Genomic DNA, 19,548 nt, shown 5'->3' with positions numbered 1-19,548 from the left:
AAATTCCCTCGATTTTCCCTGAATTTTAGAACAATTTTAAAATTCCCTCGATTTTCCCTGAATTTTAGATCAATTTTAAAATTCCCTCGATTTTCCCTGAATTTTAGATCAATTTTAAAATTCCCTCGATTTTCCCTGAATTTTAGAACAATTTTAAAATTCCCTCGATTTTCCCTGAATTTTAGATCAATTTTAAAATTCCCTCGATTTTCCCTGAATTTTAGAACAATTTTAAAATTCCCTCGATTTTCCCTGAATTTTAGATCAATTTTAAAATTCCCTCGATTTTCCCTGAATTTTAGACCAATTTTAAAATTCCCTCGATTTTCCCTGAATTTTAGAACAATTTTAAAATTCCCTCGATTTTCCCTGAATTTTAGACCAATTTTAAAATTCCCTCGATTTTCCCTGAATTTTAGATCAATTTTAAAATTCCCTCGATTTTCCCTGAATTTTAGACCAATTTTAAAATTCCCTCGATTTTCCCTGAATTTTAGATCAATTTTAAAATTCCCTCGATTTTCCCTGAATTTTAGACCAATTTTAAAATTCCCTCGATTTTCCCTGAATTTTAGATCAATTTTAAAATTCCCTCGATTTTCCCTGAATTTTAGATCAATTTTAAAATTCCCTCGATTTTCCCTGAATTTTAGATCAATTTTAAAATTCCCTCGATTTTCCCTGAATTTTAGACCAATTTTAAAATTCCCTCGATTTTCCCTGAATTTTAGAACAATTTTAAAATTCCCTCGATTTTCCCTGAATTTTAGACCAATTTTAAAATTCCCTCGATTTTCCCTGAATTTTAGATCAATTTTAAAATTCCCTCGATTTTCCCTGAATTTAAGACCAATTTTAAAATTCCCTCGATTTTCCCTGAATTTTAGATCAATTTTAAAATTCCCTCGATTTTCCCTGAATTTTAGACCAATTTTAAAATTCCCTCGATTTTCCCTGAATTTTAGATCAATTTTAAAATTCCCTCGATTTTCCCTGAATTTTAGATCAATTTTAAAATTCCCTCGATTTTCCCTGAATTTTAGATCAATTTTAAAATTCCCTCGATTTTCCCTGAATTTTAGATCAATTTTAAAATTCCCTCGATTTTCCCTGAATTTTAGACCAATTTTAAAATTCCCTCGATTTTCCCTGAATTTTAGAACAATTTTAAAATTCCCTCGATTTTCCCTGAATTTTAGACCAATTTTAAAATTCCCTCGATTTTCCCTGAATTTTAGATCAATTTTAAAATTCCCTCGATTTTCCCTGAATTTTAGACCAATTTTAAAATTCCCTAGCTTTTCCCTGAATTTTAGACCAATTTTAAAATTCCCTCGATTTTCCCTGAATTTTAGAACAATTTTAAAATTCCCTCGATTTTCCCTGAATTTTAGACCAATTTTAAAATTCCCTCGATTTTCCCTGAATTTTAGACCAATTTTAAAATTCCCTCGATTTTCCCTGAATTTTAGAACAATTTTAAAATTCCCTCGATTTTCCCTGAATTTTAGACCAATTTTAAAATTCCCTCGATTTTCCCTGAATTTTAGAACAATTTTAAAATTCCCTCGATTTTCCCTGAATTTTAGATCAATTTTAAAATTCCCTCGATTTTCCCTGAATTTTAGATCAATTTTAAAATTCCCTCGATTTTCCCTGAATTTTAGAACAATTTTAAAATTCCCTCGATTTTCCCTGAATTTTAGATCAATTTTAAAATTCCCTCGATTTTCCCTGAATTTTAGAACAATTTTAAAATTCCCTCGATTTTCCCTGAATTTTAGATCAATTTTAAAATTCCCTCGATTTTCCCTGAATTTTAGACCAATTTTAAAATTCCCTCGATTTTCCCTGAATTTTAGAACAATTTTAAAATTCCCTCGATTTTCCCTGAATTTTAGACCAATTTTAAAATTCCCTCGATTTTCCCTGAATTTTAGATCAATTTTAAAATTCCCTCGATTTTCCCTGAATTTTAGACCAATTTTAAAATTCCCTCGATTTTCCCTGAATTTTAGATCAATTTTAAAATTCCCTCGATTTTCCCTGAATTTTAGACCAATTTTAAAATTCCCTCGATTTTCCCTGAATTTTAGATCAATTTTAAAATTCCCTCGATTTTCCCTGAATTTTAGATCAATTTTAAAATTCCCTCGATTTTCCCTGAATTTTAGATCAATTTTAAAATTCCCTCGATTTTCCCTGAATTTTAGACCAATTTTAAAATTCCCTCGATTTTCCCTGAATTTTAGAACAATTTTAAAATTCCCTCGATTTTCCCTGAATTTTAGACCAATTTTAAAATTCCCTCGATTTTCCCTGAATTTTAGATCAATTTTAAAATTCCCTCGATTTTCCCTGAATTTAAGACCAATTTTAAAATTCCCTCGATTTTCCCTGAATTTTAGATCAATTTTAAAATTCCCTCGATTTTCCCTGAATTTTAGACCAATTTTAAAATTCCCTCGATTTTCCCTGAATTTTAGATCAATTTTAAAATTCCCTCGATTTTCCCTGAATTTTAGATCAATTTTAAAATTCCCTCGATTTTCCCTGAATTTTAGATCAATTTTAAAATTCCCTCGATTTTCCCTGAATTTTAGATCAATTTTAAAATTCCCTCGATTTTCCCTGAATTTTAGACCAATTTTAAAATTCCCTCGATTTTCCCTGAATTTTAGAACAATTTTAAAATTCCCTCGATTTTCCCTGAATTTTAGACCAATTTTAAAATTCCCTCGATTTTCCCTGAATTTTAGATCAATTTTAAAATTCCCTCGATTTTCCCTGAATTTTAGACCAATTTTAAAATTCCCTAGCTTTGCCATGAATTTTAGATCAATTTTAAAATTCCCTCGATTTTCGCTGAATTTTAGAACAATTTTAAAATTCCCTAGCTTTGCCATGAATTTTAGATCAATTTTAAAATTCCCTCGATTTTCGCTGAATTTTAGAACAATTTTAAAATTCCCTCGATTTTCCCTGAATTTTAGATCAATTTTAAAATTCCCTCGATTTTCGCTGAATTTTAGAACAATTTTAAAATTCCCTAGCTTTGCCATGAATTTTAGATAAATTTTAAAATTCCCTCGATTTTCGCTGAATTTTAGAACAATTTTAAAATTCCCTAGCTTTGCCATGAATTTTAGAACAATTTTAAAATTCCCTCGATTTTCGCTGAATTTTAGAACAATTTTAAAATTCCCTAGCTTTGCCATGAATTTTAGAACAATTTTAAAATTCCCTAGCTTTGCCATGAATTTTAGAACAATTTTAAAATTCCCTAGCTTTGCCATGAATTTTAGAACAATTTTAAAATTCCCTAGCTTTGCCATGAATTTTAGAACAATTTTAAAATTCCCTAGCTTTGCCATGAATTTTAGAACAATTTTAAAATTCCCTAGCTTTGCCATGAATTTTAGAACAATTTTAAAATTCCCTAGCTTTGCCATGAATTGTAGGGAGAGCGGGGGGGGGCTGAAGTCCATTTAAAATACGTCATTCGGTCGCCGTTCGTCGCATCTACAAAGCTACACTCTGATGACGTTTCAGTTTAGGCGAAACTATAAAGTAAATTTGGTCTTAACCAACTTGTTAAAATGGGAAAACAAAATCACGTGACTACACTATCACAGCCAACTTCGATTCGGTAACTCGTGTTCATAGTTGGCCGTCCAATGAAATTTGTACACAACACTGCGCTAGCGTGTTTAAAGGCTAGCTGCGTTCTCTTTGTGTTTGTTGCTCCTAGCTTCCAGATACTGCAGACAGCTAATTAATAGTGGTGTGCGAGCATTCGCTTAAATCGAGTACTCGAATCGATAAGCCTTGTCCAGAAACTCGCCAAACTTTCGAGTTTAAAATTGGTTCAAGGTTAAACTCGATAAAGACTCGTTGAGCAGTTTTCGTATTAACGAGTTTCAGGGCTATGCTAGCACTCGTATAAACCGAGTACTAGAATCAAGTTCGAGTACTCGGATAAAAAATGGAAAAACTCGCCCAGCTTTCGTTCTTCTTATCGAGTTTCAAAAATATTACGTCATAGCTCTCTACCAATTAGAGCTCACAAAAAACATTCGACGTCATACTTTATCAGCTACTTTTTTTCATTGGATCATTTGACAGATTTCGAATTTTAAATTGTCATGTGATGTTTAAAACAGCTAGCATTGGCTGTGTCGTTTTAATTTTTACTTTTGGTTTCAAAAATAAAATGAAATACTGCGCGAATTCCGCCGATTGTCATTTCGTTACAAGTAATCATGGATGAAAGTTATGATCTACTTAACTCTTTTAATATATTAAAACTCCCAAATGTAATGGTTCAATAGAAACTCGTAAAAAAATTTAAAACTCGTAAAAAATTTTAAGACTCGTTAGGAATTTTAAGACTCGTTAAGGGCTCGAAGCTTAGAAAAGGTAATATTTTAAAACTCGTAAACTCGCTTGGTTTTTCAAACTCGAACTCGAACTCGATAAGAAAATTTATAAAAACTCGAACTCGACTCGGTAGTCACAAATTGATACTCGCACACCCCTACTAATTAACTTCCACTTTTCTATTACAAGATGTTTTAAATAATAATAATAATAATAATAATAATAATAATAATAATTAGATAATTTAGATGAATCTATCAAAAATTAAACCGCCATTAGCAAAAGAAAATGAATAATAGTTCGTATTTCTTAAGATAGATGGCGCTTCGGTTCTCCACCAAGTGACGTGACTACCATCTTTCCAGCCGCCCTGGACTTTATAGTTCCGCCTATTGTACGTAGCGTAGTCAGGCCTGGACTGGCTCCTTTGGGGGCCCTCGGCTAGAGACTGAAGAGGGGCCCCCTTACCGGGTGGTGTGGAGGGTATGGAATAGAAATCTAAATGCTTATTTATAGCACAACAAATAACATTTAAAGTGTACTAGGTTCTACGCGCGCAGTAATTTGAAACGTCAAACGCGTCTAAAGGACTTTTAGGAAAAATTTATTATAAGCAATTTGGGGGCCCCTTGAGCCGGGGGCCCTCGGCAACCAGCCGACCTGGGCAGTCCGGGCCACTGCGTAGTATTCCCAACATTTGACTCGCACTCCTTCCTCCTAAAACGACCTTTAAATTCCAGGAATCATGCACAGTTGCGAACGCATGCTGTCCGAGTATTTGGTGGAATGCGCCACGAACCACATGGCCAAACTCTACACTCAGTTGGGCTCCAAAGTCTACTCCTACCAGTTCGACCACCGGTCAAGCGCGGCTAGGTACGCCAAATGGCTGGGCGTAGTGCACGGCGAACAGTGCAATTACGTGCTGGGTCTCCGCCAAGATGACCCCGACCAGCCCCGAGAGGATGTCCTGTTGAGTCGGCGTTTAATGCGTTTATGGGGAAATTTCGTACGAACTGGGTAAGTCTTCTATCCTCACCCTGAGATTCAGAATAATACCAGGATCTTTTACGGAGAGGTTAGAGCATTCTTGTTATTTTGCGCGACCCGTTTGTCAGTTTTATCACGATAACTAAAATCTCAACTCTGCTGTTTCGCGCCATCTAAACCGGTACTCCTGAACTAAAAATTTTAAAATATAAGAAACATTCAATATAAAACTAATATAATTTAATTTTCTTAATTATTGGAAATAATAATTTTAAAAACGTTATAAATTATGATACATTAAAATGATATGGTTCAATAGAAGGCGCGTAGTTATGAACGCCTTTCTTAAAGGGCAACGCAAGTGAGCTGGCATTTTTGTGTGCCTATGTATGCAAAGTGCGAAATTTACGGTAAACTCTGCATGGTCTCGCCAGTATCGAGTGGGGGTGGAGGGGGTTAAAAAGCACCATGCTTTTTCTTTTTTTGCCACAGAGCTTGCGTTGCCCTTTAAGTTTACCAAAATTAGCCTTTCAGGGCCCCCACTCAAATCTTCAATTTTTTTATAGGAAAAATAGGATTATATTTCTAAAAATATAGGACTTTATAGGACTATTTTTCAAAATTATAGGATTTTATAGGACTATACATGTTATTTAATTTACTAATTTTCTGCATTTAAAAACAAAATCTATACTTAGTGAAATAAATCTTGGATTTTCATTTAAAAAATAGAAACTATTTAACCATTTTACCATAAAAATATAATAGTAGCTTACCATGTTAACAATAACAAAAATATAGACTAGAACGACTTTGTATAGGAATTTATCCTACAGTTAAATCTAGCAATTTCGCTGAATGGGGGGATTTGAAATGGTAAAATATCAAAATTATAGGATTTTATAGGACTTTTGGGGGATTTTGCTAAAAATATAGGATGTTATAGGACAGTTTGGAAAATATAGGATTTATAGGAATTATAGGACCTCTGGGGGCCCTGGCCTTTTCAATTTACATAAAGCCGCATAGCGGTCAACGCGAAAAGCTAATAAACTAAATTTTCGTTTGCTAAGCAGACGAAAATCCGGCAGTTGATGAGGTTATCGCGTTGGCCGCTATGTGGCTCTATGAAAGCTTAAAGAGAATATGAACTGTCAAATTTATGGTATATACACGAATCTCATTATTACCACCAGGTTTAACTAATAACTAGAGCTGAAAGGCTGTACTTATAGCCAGTGTCGGCTCGACGTGTACTAGCTCTTTTTTCAACAGATGTCGCTAGCGTCTAAATCAAAACAAGATGCTTGAGCTACATTTGGACCCAAAAGGCGGGACATAAAAGTATCCCTCGCGTTGATTGGCTCGTTTGTAAATTTAAATTACTTATATTATAGTAATTTTTATCAATATATTTTATACAGGATATATAATTTAGGTTCAAGCATAAGCCTATAACCTCTAAGTTTGAAACGCGCATAGCGCCCTTTGTACCACCACTGGACGGGCGAAAAAGAAGAAATCAGGCGATAGTATCGGCACCTGGTAGAGATAAATTGAAGCTTCTTCCTTCCCCCTTTCTCTTTCTACGCACCTCTCTCTTACCAAAGCAGCTGGCATCATGCATTGCGGGACGCGTTACGTTTCTCTTTTCCGCCACCGGGTGGATTTAGCGCTGTACTTTCGCCAAACGTTTGCTTGAACCAACACTGCCTTTCGATTCAAACTTAGGAATGATAGGCTTATGGTTCAAGTCCACTAAATAGTCTAAAATGTCTAATTATAATACTGTACAATGGTTCTCTGACGACGTTATGGTTTCGCTATTTTGAATTTTAGCTTCCTTTGCCGTTAATAGATGGCACCACGATCTCCAGTTAAGTCGCATTTTTCGAAGAATCTGATAGATTCATTGCCCTATTTAATAACAACGGCCTTATCATAATACAGGTGGCAATGATAGAGCAGACTGTCGCTTTAAGTATCTTGTTTTAATTTCAACGCTAGCGACATCTGTTGAAAAAAAATAGCTACTTCATGTAGAGCCGACACTTGCTTTAATTTAAACCAGTAGTAGCTCGCGATTTAGTTATTACATTTAGTTGCTACTCCCTTTAGGAAGTTAATTTAATCACAATAGTCATCATTAGCGGTCGGTAGATGGCGCGACATGACACTGGGATATTGACTAACTCTGCCCTAAAAAGAAGCGTAAGTACGCTAACCTCGCCATAAAACGATCCTGCAAACAACACGAATACCAAATACCAACGTAGTCGCGACTGTAACAAAGCTTTTGAATGACGTAACAGGGACCCGAATATCGGTGTTAACGGAACGGAGGCAATCAACTGGCCTCGGATGACGGAGGACAACGCCAACAGTTTGGTTCTGACTTCGAGAGAAGCGAGCCAACTCAAGGACAGCTCGCGGGACGAAAAAAAATGCTACTTTTGGGACGAAACGTTTTACGAGCTCAGGGAAGTCGCCTCGCATGTCAATCACTGAAAGTTATTCGAAACACTAGCTCCATCTAGGATCGCGTCTCATCACTACAACAATCTCATCGTCGAAACAAATCCAAATCGTAACCCGATAATTATATTACTGTATCTCTGTTTTAAACATTTCCAAAAGTAGCTATTAATGTTTCATGGGTTTGTCTAATTTAACAGAATTAGAATTATATTTCCTATTTCTATTAGAAACTCAAATTTGAATTTTACAACAATAGTTACAATACTAATTATTATTCGGTTTGGTAATAATATTTATTTATTTATATATTTATAGATTTTATATTTACATTAAATGCTAGAATATTTTCGGAAATATTAGTTTTATTTTTAATTCATTTTAGTTAAGCCTATTTCACTACACTTTAATCATTTCCAAATGTAGGTTAGGTAAAATAATTTATTTAATTATAGATTTTATATTTACATTAAACGTTAGATTATTTTCGTAAATATTAGTTTATTTTTAATCCATTTTAATTAAGCCTATTTCCCTACACTTTTATCATTTCAAATTATAGGAACTTAGTTAATATTAATTTATTTAATTATAGATTTTATATTTATATTAAACGCTAGAATATTTTCGTAAATATTAGTTTAATTTTTAATCAATTTTAGTCAAGCCTATTTCACTACACTAACACTTTGATCATTTCAAATGTAGGCTAGTTATTCTTAATTTATTTATAATTTTATATTTGCATTAAACACTAGAATATTTTCGTAAATATTAGTTTTACTTTTAATCCATTTTAGTTAAGCCTATTTCATCACTACACTAACACTTTGATCATTTCAAATGTAGGCTAGTTATTATTAATTTTATAATTTTAATTTCCATTAAACACAAGAATATTTTCGGAAAAATAGTTAGTTTTCAATACATTAAAATTAAGCCTATTTCACTACACTTTGATCATTTCCAATGTAGGCTAGGTATTATTAAATTTATTATTTTAATTTCTATTAAACACAAGAATATTTTCGTAAAAATACTTCGTTTTCAATATATTAAAATTAAGCCTATATTTAACTACATTTCGATCATTTCAAATGTAGTAATTCACGGAAAGTTGAAATATAACCCTCGTTTTAATAAATAACAAAATTCCGCTTATAAAACGACATTTCTTGCAGCGGTAAATTAATGAAATCTGACGATTTTTGAAGATATTATTAAGAAAATATATGAAATTAAACTTCGAAGTGTAACCCCGTTATATTTGGCATACCGTTACGAAACCCAGTTGGTTCGTAGCCAATATCAGTCAACCGATAATAAAAATACATTTCAAAACATTCTTACGTCATTGGCGAGTCTCGAGTGCACAGCTAATGAACGTGAACGTTAAGGCACCCGCGAAATATTTTACACGCTTGCCACAATATTTTAAGATTTTAATTAGAGGTTTTACTAAATTCCTAACTTTTACCTGACCGCTTTTAGAGAGCTTCCTGACTTTTTTAAAGGTCTAAATTAGACACCTTTAATTTTATATTTCACTTATATCAGAAGTTCATAAAGGTACTTAAAATTATGACATTTAATTTTATATTTCCCTTATATCAGAATGAATTAACTTAAATCAGAAGTTAATGAATTAACTTAAATCAGAAGTTAATGAATTAACTTATATCAGAAGCTAATAAATTAACTTATATCAGAAGCTAATGAATTAACTTATATCGGAAGTTAATGAATTAACTTATATCGGAAGTTAATGAATTTAATTATATCGGAAGTTAATGAATTTAATTATATCGGAAGTTAATGAATTAACTTATATCGGAAGTTAATGAATTAACTTATATCGGAAGTTAATGAATTTAATTATATCGGAAGTTAATGAATTAACTTATATCGGAAGTTAATAAATTTACTTATATCAGAAGTTAATAAATTTACTTATATCAGAAGTTAATAAATTTACTTATATCAGAAGTTAATAAATTTACTTATATCAGAAGTTAATAAATTTACTTATATCAGAAGTTAATAAATTTACTTATATCAGAAGTTAATAAATTTACTTATATCAGAAGTTAATGAATTTACTTATATCGGAAGTTAATGAAATTACTTTAATTTATATTTGAGTAGGTATTAAATTGTAACACTTAATTTTATTTGTTACTTATATCAAAAGTTAATGAATTTACTTTTAACTTATATTTGAGTAGGTAGGAAATTATTACAGGTTGGGAAATACAACGTTTAAAAATTAACAGTAAGTTTAAAAAACTAAGCAAAAACCCAATAATTTTATAATTAAGTTAAATTTAAATTATCTTCATAAAATTTTAAAAATATATTTAAACTATTCGACTTTTCTCAGACTTTTTACAAATTCTTAAAAATTCCCGGATCTTTAAGGCTCATTTTAAAATTTCGTGACCTTTCCCTGACCGGTGTCAAGTTGACAACCCGACCTTCAGAAGTTAGACCCCACCAAAGGCATCGAAATGCAACTTGGAACTCACCCCGTAAAACCTGACGCCCGTCGTACTGAGATGCGAAGAGCAACAAGACCAAGAATGTTGATGTTGATGTTGAGGAACTGGTGTCCGGAGTTGATGGTGGTGATGCATCGCGCAAGGAGGAGGCGAGTAACAACACGAGTGATGCGGCGAAGGCGGCGAGTGACCAGAAGGTAACGGACTGCGACTAACCAACCGTACGGTACCGTCGTTACAAGGTCCACCAGTGGCGGTAACGCCGTTCAAAACCGTCCCGTTAGAATGCGACCTGGGTCGAACCGGTCTCGGAGTATCTTTATTAGTCGAGGACGCCAGTACGAACGGTCTGGTGGGACTAGCCCTGGGCGTCGTCATTCTAACCGGGGTATTGGAGCGACTATCCTCCCGATAATATCCAACGGGCGGTTTGCCATTGTCCGGCTGTCCTCGATGTCCTTTGCGTACCGGCGAACCGAACGCTCCTCGACGGCCAACGGGCTGGTCGTTACACGTCCGATAACCGTCCCCGCTGGACGCGGCGGCCGCGACCAAAGCCGGACTTCGAAGTCCGTTGTAATCGGGGCTGGATTCGCTACTTCCTTCCGACTCTTCGAAGACATCCCGCTGGACGAAACAGCGAGGGCCGCGACAGGAGCTTTCGTTGGAGTGCATGGCGATTTCGTCTCGATCGGAATCGGAGGGTTTGGTCGTTCGGGTAGCGGCGCGGCTGTGGACGTTGGCGGGATTTCGTTTGGGGGGGATCGGAGGCGGAGGTCCACCGCGTCTCGTCGACGCTCTCATTATGCCACAAACTCGCTTTTCCGTTTCCCTCAAAACGCGGGAGCCTTTTTTTCGGCACGTTTTTATCCCCAAAAACACGCCGGCTTTTCGGTGCGTCGAAAATATATTTCTATTTTTACGTATCTTACTCCGTCAATCTGTCTTTCAACTCGAAAACGATCTTGAATTTCCACGTTTGCGGTACCGTTATGTCGTTACGCCACTAACAGTTGTCACAATAGTACACTCGAGATTGTCCTAATTAATGTTTATGATTAAAATTATAAATGATAAAATATAATTATGTTGTTATCGGATAACAAATTTGAAAATAGTATACTCGTGAATTTCCTATTAATAAATTATAATTATAAATTCATCAGTAATAAATTATATAATTATGTTGTTATCGGATAACCAATTTGAAAATAGTATACTCGTGAATTTCCTATTAATAAATTATAATTATAAATTCATCAGTAATAAATTATTAATTATAATAATTATATAATTATGTTGTTATTGAACTGTCAGTTTTCAAAATAGGATACTCAGGAATATCCAATTAATAAATTATAATTAATTTAATACGCTGAATTATTAAATAATAATAATTTTATAATTGTGTTGTGATTGGACTGCCAGTTTTCCAAAATAAGGTTCTCAGGTATATCCAATTAATAAATTATAATTAATTTAATACGCTGAATTATTAATTATATTAATTATATAATTGTGTTGTTATTGAACTGCCAGTTTTCCAAAATAAGGTACTCAGGAATATCAAATTAATAAATTATAATTTTAATTAATTTAGTACGCTGAATCTTTATGAAAAATTACAATTAGAATTATAACTATATTGTTTTAAGATTTCCAGTGTTGAAAATAAGATAGTCAGGAATTTCTAATTAATAAATTGTAATTAAAGTTATATTGTTTCGGGACTACCTGCATTGAAAATTAGATACTAAGCAATTACTAATAATTAACGTATAATTACACTTATAATTGGTTTTTAGTATTAATTTAGTACACTGAATCTTGATGAAAAATTACAATTAAAATTATAAATTATAATTATGTTGTTTTGAGATTACCAGTGTTGAAAATAAGATAGTCAGGAATGTCTAATTAATAAATTGTAATTGAAATTACAAATTATAATTATGTTCTTATGGGACTACCTGTATTGAAAATTAAATACTAAGGAATTTCTAATTAATAAATTATAATTACACTTATAATTATAATTAGTTTTTAGTATTAATTTAGTACATTGAATCATGAGAAAACAAACGGTAAATATTTTTTTTCTTAATTATATAATTTATATTTATATGACGCAGCAGTCTTAGACAAATCTAATTAAATTTATATATCCCAAATTATACTGTATATTGAGAAAAACTAAAACGGTTAATATATAAATGTTATTTTCGTATTATCAGAAGCATACAAAAACTCATCCGAAAGAAAACGAAAAATTATGCATTTCTAAAGGCCTAAGTAACATAATAATGTCAAAATCCCTGTCAAGTTCGATAAATACGAACGAAAATACAAAACTATCTATCTTCAGAAACAAATCTACCGTTTACAATGGTCCATTTCATATTTCGATTCGACAATTCATCGTCATTTGCTTTCAAAAGCAAGTCTTCACTCCTCCGTAAAGAAAGAAAAATCTGTCATCGATAGTTACTTATGAAACTAGTATTAATTAAAATACTGACGTTTAAGAACTAAATTCAAGGAATTACAAAAAATAGCGTTGGGACGAGTTGAAAGGTCATACTTAATTATTAAGCTACTTATGGTAATAGTAATATTTCACAAAAATTGTTATTTTAGAACTAAATTAAAAGAATAAAAATTAGCGTTGGGACTAGTTGAAAGAGTCATTATTAAGTTACTTATGGTAATAGTAATATTTCACAAAAATTGTTATTTTAAACTAAATTAAAAGAATAAAAAATAGCGTTGGGACTAGTTGAAAGGGTCATACTTAATTATTAAGTTACTTATGGTAATAGTAATATTTCACAAAAATTGTTATTTTAAACTAAATTAAAAGAATAAAAAATTAGCGTTGGGACTAGTTGAAAGGGTCATACTTAATTATTAAGTTACTTATGGTAATAGTAATATTTAACAAAAATTGTTATTTTAAACTAAATTAAAAGAATAAAAAATTAGCGTTGGACTAGTTGAAAGGGTCATACTTAATTATTAAGTTACTTATGGTAATAGTAATATTTAACAAAATTGTTATTTTAGAGCTAAATTAAAAGAATACAAAATTAGCGTTGGGACTAGTTGAAAGGGTCATACTTAATTATTAAGTTACTTATGGTAATAGTAATATTTCACAAAAATTGTTATATTAGAACTAAATTAAAAGAATAAAAAATTAGCGTTGGGACTAGTTGAAAAGGTCATACTTAATAATTAAGATACTTATGGTAATAGTAATATTTAACAAAAAAGTTATTTTATAATTAAATTAAAAGAAGAAAAAAAATCGTGGTGACGAGTTGGATCGTACTAAATTATTAAGTTATTCGTTCTAAATTAAAATAAAACACATTAAAGTTAAATATTTTCGACGAAACTGCAAACGAACGCGCACAACTATCCACAGTTAGATGTCAGCACAATAAATGGGCGTGGTTCTAAGCAAAGCCCAAAGCATCTCGATAATAAGCCAACCACTCGATTGAGTATTTTCCAGGCGCAAATTCAAGGAGACACTGCAGGTAGAAACCGACTTGAACTGGCCGTAAAGACGAATCGAAATCGCACGACTCTCCAAAAATGAAAACGCCTATTCCTAAGCAAGACAGCGCGAAGACTTCTGCAACGCTGATAGCGAAAATACTGTCTGATGGCTTGATGGCGGAGTTCATAAATTTCAACAAATGGTCCGCGCTGCAAAAGCCTGAAAACGTTTCTCGAATCTAATCATATCAAAAGGGGGGGGGACCATTGCAGGGGGAAGGGAGGACAGCGCGTGGGAGGGAGATTCGAGTTAGACAATAAATGAATTAAACGACAGACTGCCTTTCAACCGGACAAAAACGCGCGAAAATGGCACCGCCAGAAGTTTTTGCGTCGAGTTCTACGTCCCAAGATACAGGCGGTGGTATCGTAAGTTTATCATTACCTTTTAATATATAAGTGTGTCCGTTTCCTGCCTTGCGCGTGCTTAATGTTTACTGAGAGACATTATACAGGGTTCGTACAAAATTTCCGGAATTAAATTTGCTGACATTTACAGGTTTTCCCTGACCAAATTACCAAATTTTCCCTGACCATTTTTGTAGAATAAATTTATGTTTTGAGGTACAATCCTGAAAAATATTGATTATGTATTTTTAATACATCTTTAAAAAATTATTTCATTGATTTCTTTTTGGGTCATTTTAAAATTACCTTACTATTTTGGACCATTTTAAAATTCCCTGACTATTTGGAATAATTTTCAATTTCCCTGACTATTTGGAATCACTTTCAATTTCCCTGACTTTCCCCTGACCTTTTGGAAACATTTTCAAATTCCCTGACTTTCCCCTGACCTTTTGGAAACATTTTCAAATTACATGACTTTTCCCTGACCATTTGGAATCATTTTCAAATTCCCTGACTTTCCCCTGACCTTTTGGAAACATTTTCAAATTCCCTGACTTTCCCCTGACCTTTTGGAAACATTTTCAAATTCCCTGACTTTCCCCTGACCTTTTGGAAACATTTTCAAATTCCATGACTTTTCCCTGACCATTTGGAATCATTTTCTAATTCCCTGACTTTCCCCTGACCTTTTGGAAACATTTTCAAATTCCCTGACTTTCCCCTGACCTTTTGGAAACATTTTCAAATTCCCTGACTTTCCCCTGACCTTTTGGAATCATTTTCAAATTCCCTGACTTTCCCCTGACCTTTTGGAAACATTTTCAAATTCCATGACTTTTCCCTGACCATTTGGAATCATTTTCTAATTCCCTGACTTTCCCCTGACCTTTTGGAAACATTTTCAAATTCCCTGACTTTCCCCTGACCTTTTGGAAACATTTTCAAATTCCATGACTTTTCCCTGACCATTTGGAATCATTTTCTAATTCCCTGACTTTCCCCTGACCTTTTGGAATCACTTTCAATTTCCCTGACTTTCCCCTGACCTTTTGGAAACATTTTCAAATTCCCTGACTTTCCCCTGACCTTTTGGAAACATTTTCAAATTCCCTGACTTTCCCCTGACCTTTTGGAAACATTTTCAAATTCCCTGACTTTCCCCTGACCTTTTGGAAACATTTTCAAATTCCCTGACTTTCCCCTGACCTTTTGGAAACATTTTCAAATTCCCTGACTTTCCCCTGACCTTTTGGAAACATTTTCAAATTCCATGACTTTTCCCTGACCATTTGGAATCATTTTCTAATTCCCTGACTTTCCCCTGACCTTTTGGAAACATTTTCAAATTCCCTGACTTTCCCCTGACCTTTTGGAAACATTTTCAAATTCCCTGACTTTCCCCTGACCTTTTGGAAACATTTTCAAATTCCCTGACTTTCCCCTGACCTTTTGGAATCATTTTCAAATTCCCTGACTTTCCCCTGACCTTTTGGAAACATTTTCAAATTCCATGACTTTTCCCTGACCATTTGGAATCATTTTCTAATTCCCTGACTTTCCCCTGACCTTTTGGAAACATTTTTAAATTCCCTGACTTTCCCCTGACCTTTTGGAAACATTTTCAAATTCCATGACTTTTCCCTGACCATTTGGAATCATTTTCTAATTCCCTGACTTTCCCCTGACCTTTTGGAAACATTTTCAAATTCCCTGACTTTCCCCTGACCTTTTGGAAACATTTTCAAATTCCCTGACTTTCCCCTGACCTTTTGGAAACATTTTCAAATTCCCTGACTTTCCCCTGACCTTTTGGAAACATTTTCAAATTCCCTGACTTTCCCCTGACCTTTTGGAAACATTTTCAAATTCCCTGACTTTCCCCTGACCTTTTGGAAACATTTTCAAATTCCCTGACTTTCCCCTGACCTTTTGGAAACATTTTCAAATTCCCTGACTTTCCCCTGACCTTTTGGAAACATTTTCAAATTCCATGACTTTCCCCTGACCTTTTGGAAACATTTTCAAATTCCATGACTTTTCCCTGACCATTTGGAATCATTTTCTAATTCCCTGACTTTCCCCTGACCTTTTGGAAACATTTTCAAATTCCCTGACTTTCCCCTGACCTTTTGGAAACATTTTCAAATTCCATGACTTTTCCCTGACCATTTGGAATCATTTTCTAATTCCCTGACTTTCCCCTGACCTTTTGGAATCACTTTCAATTTCCCTGACTTTCCCCTGACCTTTTGGAAACATTTTCAAATTCCCTGACTTTCCCCTGACCTTTTGGAAACATTTTCAAATTCCCTGACTTTCCCCTGACCTTTTGGAAACATTTTCAAATTCCCTGACTTTCCCCTGACCTTTTGGAAACATTTTCAAATTCCCTGACTTTCCCCTGACCTTTTGGAAACATTTTCAAATTCCCTGACTTTCCCCTGACCTTTTGGAAACATTTTCAAATTCCCTGACTTTCCCCTGACCTTTTGGAAACATTTTCAAATTCCCTGACTTTCCCCTGACCTTTTGGAAACATTTTCAAATTCCATGACTTTCCCCTGACCTTTTGGAAACATTTTCAAATTCCCTGACTTTCCCCTGACCTTTTGGAAACATTTTCAAATTCCCTGACTTTCCCCTGACCTTTTGGAAACATTTTCAAATTCCCTGACTTTCCCCTGACCTTTTGGAAACATTTTCTAATTCCCTGTCTTTTCCCTGACCATTTGAAAATATTTTCTAATTCCCTGACCTTTCGAAAATATTTTAAAATTCCCTGACATTTTGGCAACATCTTCAAATTTCCTGACTTTTCCAGGTCGTGTACGAACCCGGTTACAGAATGTAGTAGTTTTTTAAGATTTTATATTGTAGATAATAAGGCGTTTTTAGCAAGCAGAATAGTTTAAGACGTAAGGTCAAAAGTCTATAATTGAATTTCATTAAGTGTGTCACTGTCATAAAAGTGTTAACAGAGAGCCATTTCTAGAATTCAGCATTCTTTTTATATTTTATATTGTAGATAATAAAGCGTTTTTAGAAAACTAAATAGTTTAAGGCATAAGGTCATAAGTGTATAATTATGTTTCCCTTCATACACAGTAATCAGTAACTAACTGACACACTTATGGGAAAGTGATTATCGACTTCTGGTGGTATTCTATAGGGACAGAGAAGGAATAGTATAAACATTTGAAGTCCATTAACGAAACAAGTAGTCGCCCGAGATGATGTAACTCATTTTCCAATACTGCAATTACTTGTTATTTGCTCGCAAGTTACCGCTGGTTCTTTTTGGCCAGGAAATCGAGACATTTCACGAGAGTTGGAAACACGTCGTCTGCTAGTCGAGTCGTCTGCTAGTCTATAATATTTTGACTTCCGTTTTTCTTATCATCGAATTGTTCATCACGGATGTGCCGATAAAAACTGGAAAATGCCCATTTATTAAGAACTATGTTTGGGACGTTTTTCGGTCACAAACAGTCAAAAGGACGTTACGAGTTTGATATTTACTTCTATCGACCTTTGGTAATAGTGTTTTTAATACTAAAATTTAACTCCCGATAAAAAATTTAGTTTTAAATTACTACGATTTTAAGGGAATACATTTACTTTCACAGGGTTTTCCCTGACCATTTTAAGACATTTTCCCTGACTTTTTAAGGCCAAAATTAGACAGTTTTTAACTTTATTTTTTACTTTTATCAGAGGTTAATAAATTTAGAGACTTGGCGCCATATGGTAAGACTTTGGGTATTTAAAAATATACCTCAAATGGCGTTACGCCCTGTAAAAGCATATTAGCCATGGTCAAATTCGTATTGCAAAGTGACCACAAAAAAGCTTAAAATATTTATAGGAAAAAATTGTAAATTTGTAGTCGCAGGGTTGCCACCAAATTTTTACATTCAAATTCCCTGTTTTCCCTGACCATTTTAAGTTATTTTCCCTGACTTTTAAGGCAGGACCATTTTTAAATTCCCTGACTTTTAAGGACCATTTCTAAATTCCCCAATATTTTAGGCCCAGTTTAAAATATCCTGACTTTTTAGGCCCATTTCAAAATTCCCCGACTTCATAGGCCATTTCTAAATTCCCCGACTTCATAGGCCCATTTCTAAATTCCCCGATTTTTTAGGCATATTTTAAAATTACCTGACTTCTTAGGGCCATTTTAAAATTCCCCGATTTTTTAGGCCCATTTTAAAATTCCCTGACTTTTAAGAACCATATTTAAATTCCCCGACTTTTTAGGCCCATTTTTAAATTCCCTGGCTTCTTGGGCCCATTACTAAATTCCCTGATTTTTCAGGCCCATTTTAAAATTCCTTGACTTTTCCCTGACGTGTGGCAACCCGGTTTCACTTTTGAAAACCCTAGCTGATTATTATTATTAAAGTCGTCTGATCAAGTGATTTTTTTAAATCAATTTATTCATTGTATTTATGTACAAAAATAGGCTTTCCAGCAATGTCAATACAGACGAAACTCAATTAAATTTAATTTATAATTAAATTGATTAAAGATTAATTTTAATTTACCATTACCACTGCCCTCAAATTATTAATGATTTTGTGAAGAAAAACCGGCATAAAACCCTAAAACAAGAAATTAAACACTAGTAAAATTAGCGAGGGGCTGATCACTCCCCGTAATCGGTGTACAAGCCTGTAGCTTTGACTGCACTAAAATGATTACGTAAGTGAGTACAGATTTAGCACTACCAAAGGCTGTACTCATTTTCATATTTATGTAATCGGTGTACAGATATTCAGAGAGTGGTTAGCCCCTCGAAAATTAGTTGATCGACCATAAAATATGGAACTTGAAAGAGACTAATAAATTTATTTCTAGACAGACAACGACAGCTCCAAACCATAAACCCGTTCCACGGAGCAACTATTTATTTAATACAGGGGTAAGACATTTCAAAGAAGTGGTTAAGGCCAATAAACTGTCTTTTTTTCTTATAAATAAAAAAATGTTTACTTAGTGAAGTTTATACCCGACATAATCGTCATATGGATTCTCTAAAATACTTCGTAAAATTTTTGCATAATTCTGTTTCTCTTTGAACGACTGTCAATCGCGAAGGAGGGATTGGGAGGGCTAAAAAGGGGTCTAAAAAAAGGGGGATAGGGCCCCATTGGACTCCCGAATATTTCCAACTAAGCGCCTCATTACATTCCTATTATAACCTTCGCATCAACCCCAACATGGTCACCCCCCAAGGAAAGGGGAAAAAATGAAAGGTCCTGTGGTTAAGAACAAAGGGAGCCGTCAG

General features: G+C 33.7%; 1 protein-coding gene across 4 annotated transcripts in view; it reads right to left on the bottom strand.

Moving 5' to 3' along the window:
* Window positions 1-19,548, bottom strand: part of Liprin-beta (liprin-beta 1) — a 54,683-nt gene that overhangs the window by 29,257 nt on the left and 5,878 nt on the right. Inside the window, exon 1 of one of the 4 annotated variants that reach the window (XM_090168029.1) lies at window positions 10,371-11,362. The exons of 2 other annotated variants lie outside the window; for them this stretch is intronic. In XM_090168029.1, the coding sequence (XP_090024155.1) occupies window positions 10,371-11,147 (777 nt within the window). In that variant the 5' untranslated portion in view covers window positions 11,148-11,362. Of the gene's footprint in view, window positions 1-10,370; window positions 11,363-19,548 lie in introns of those variants that run through there. One more of the 4 variants, XM_090168030.1, reaches the window with a different exon arrangement.

The sequence above is a fragment of the Leiobunum rupestre genome, chromosome 3 (assembly GCF_980474605.1).
Source record: "Leiobunum rupestre chromosome 3, qqLeiRupe1.1.hap1, whole genome shotgun sequence".
Lineage (NCBI taxonomy): Eukaryota > Metazoa > Arthropoda > Arachnida > Opiliones > Sclerosomatidae > Leiobunum > Leiobunum rupestre.
This window is presented reverse-complemented; position numbering and strand designations above follow the sequence as displayed.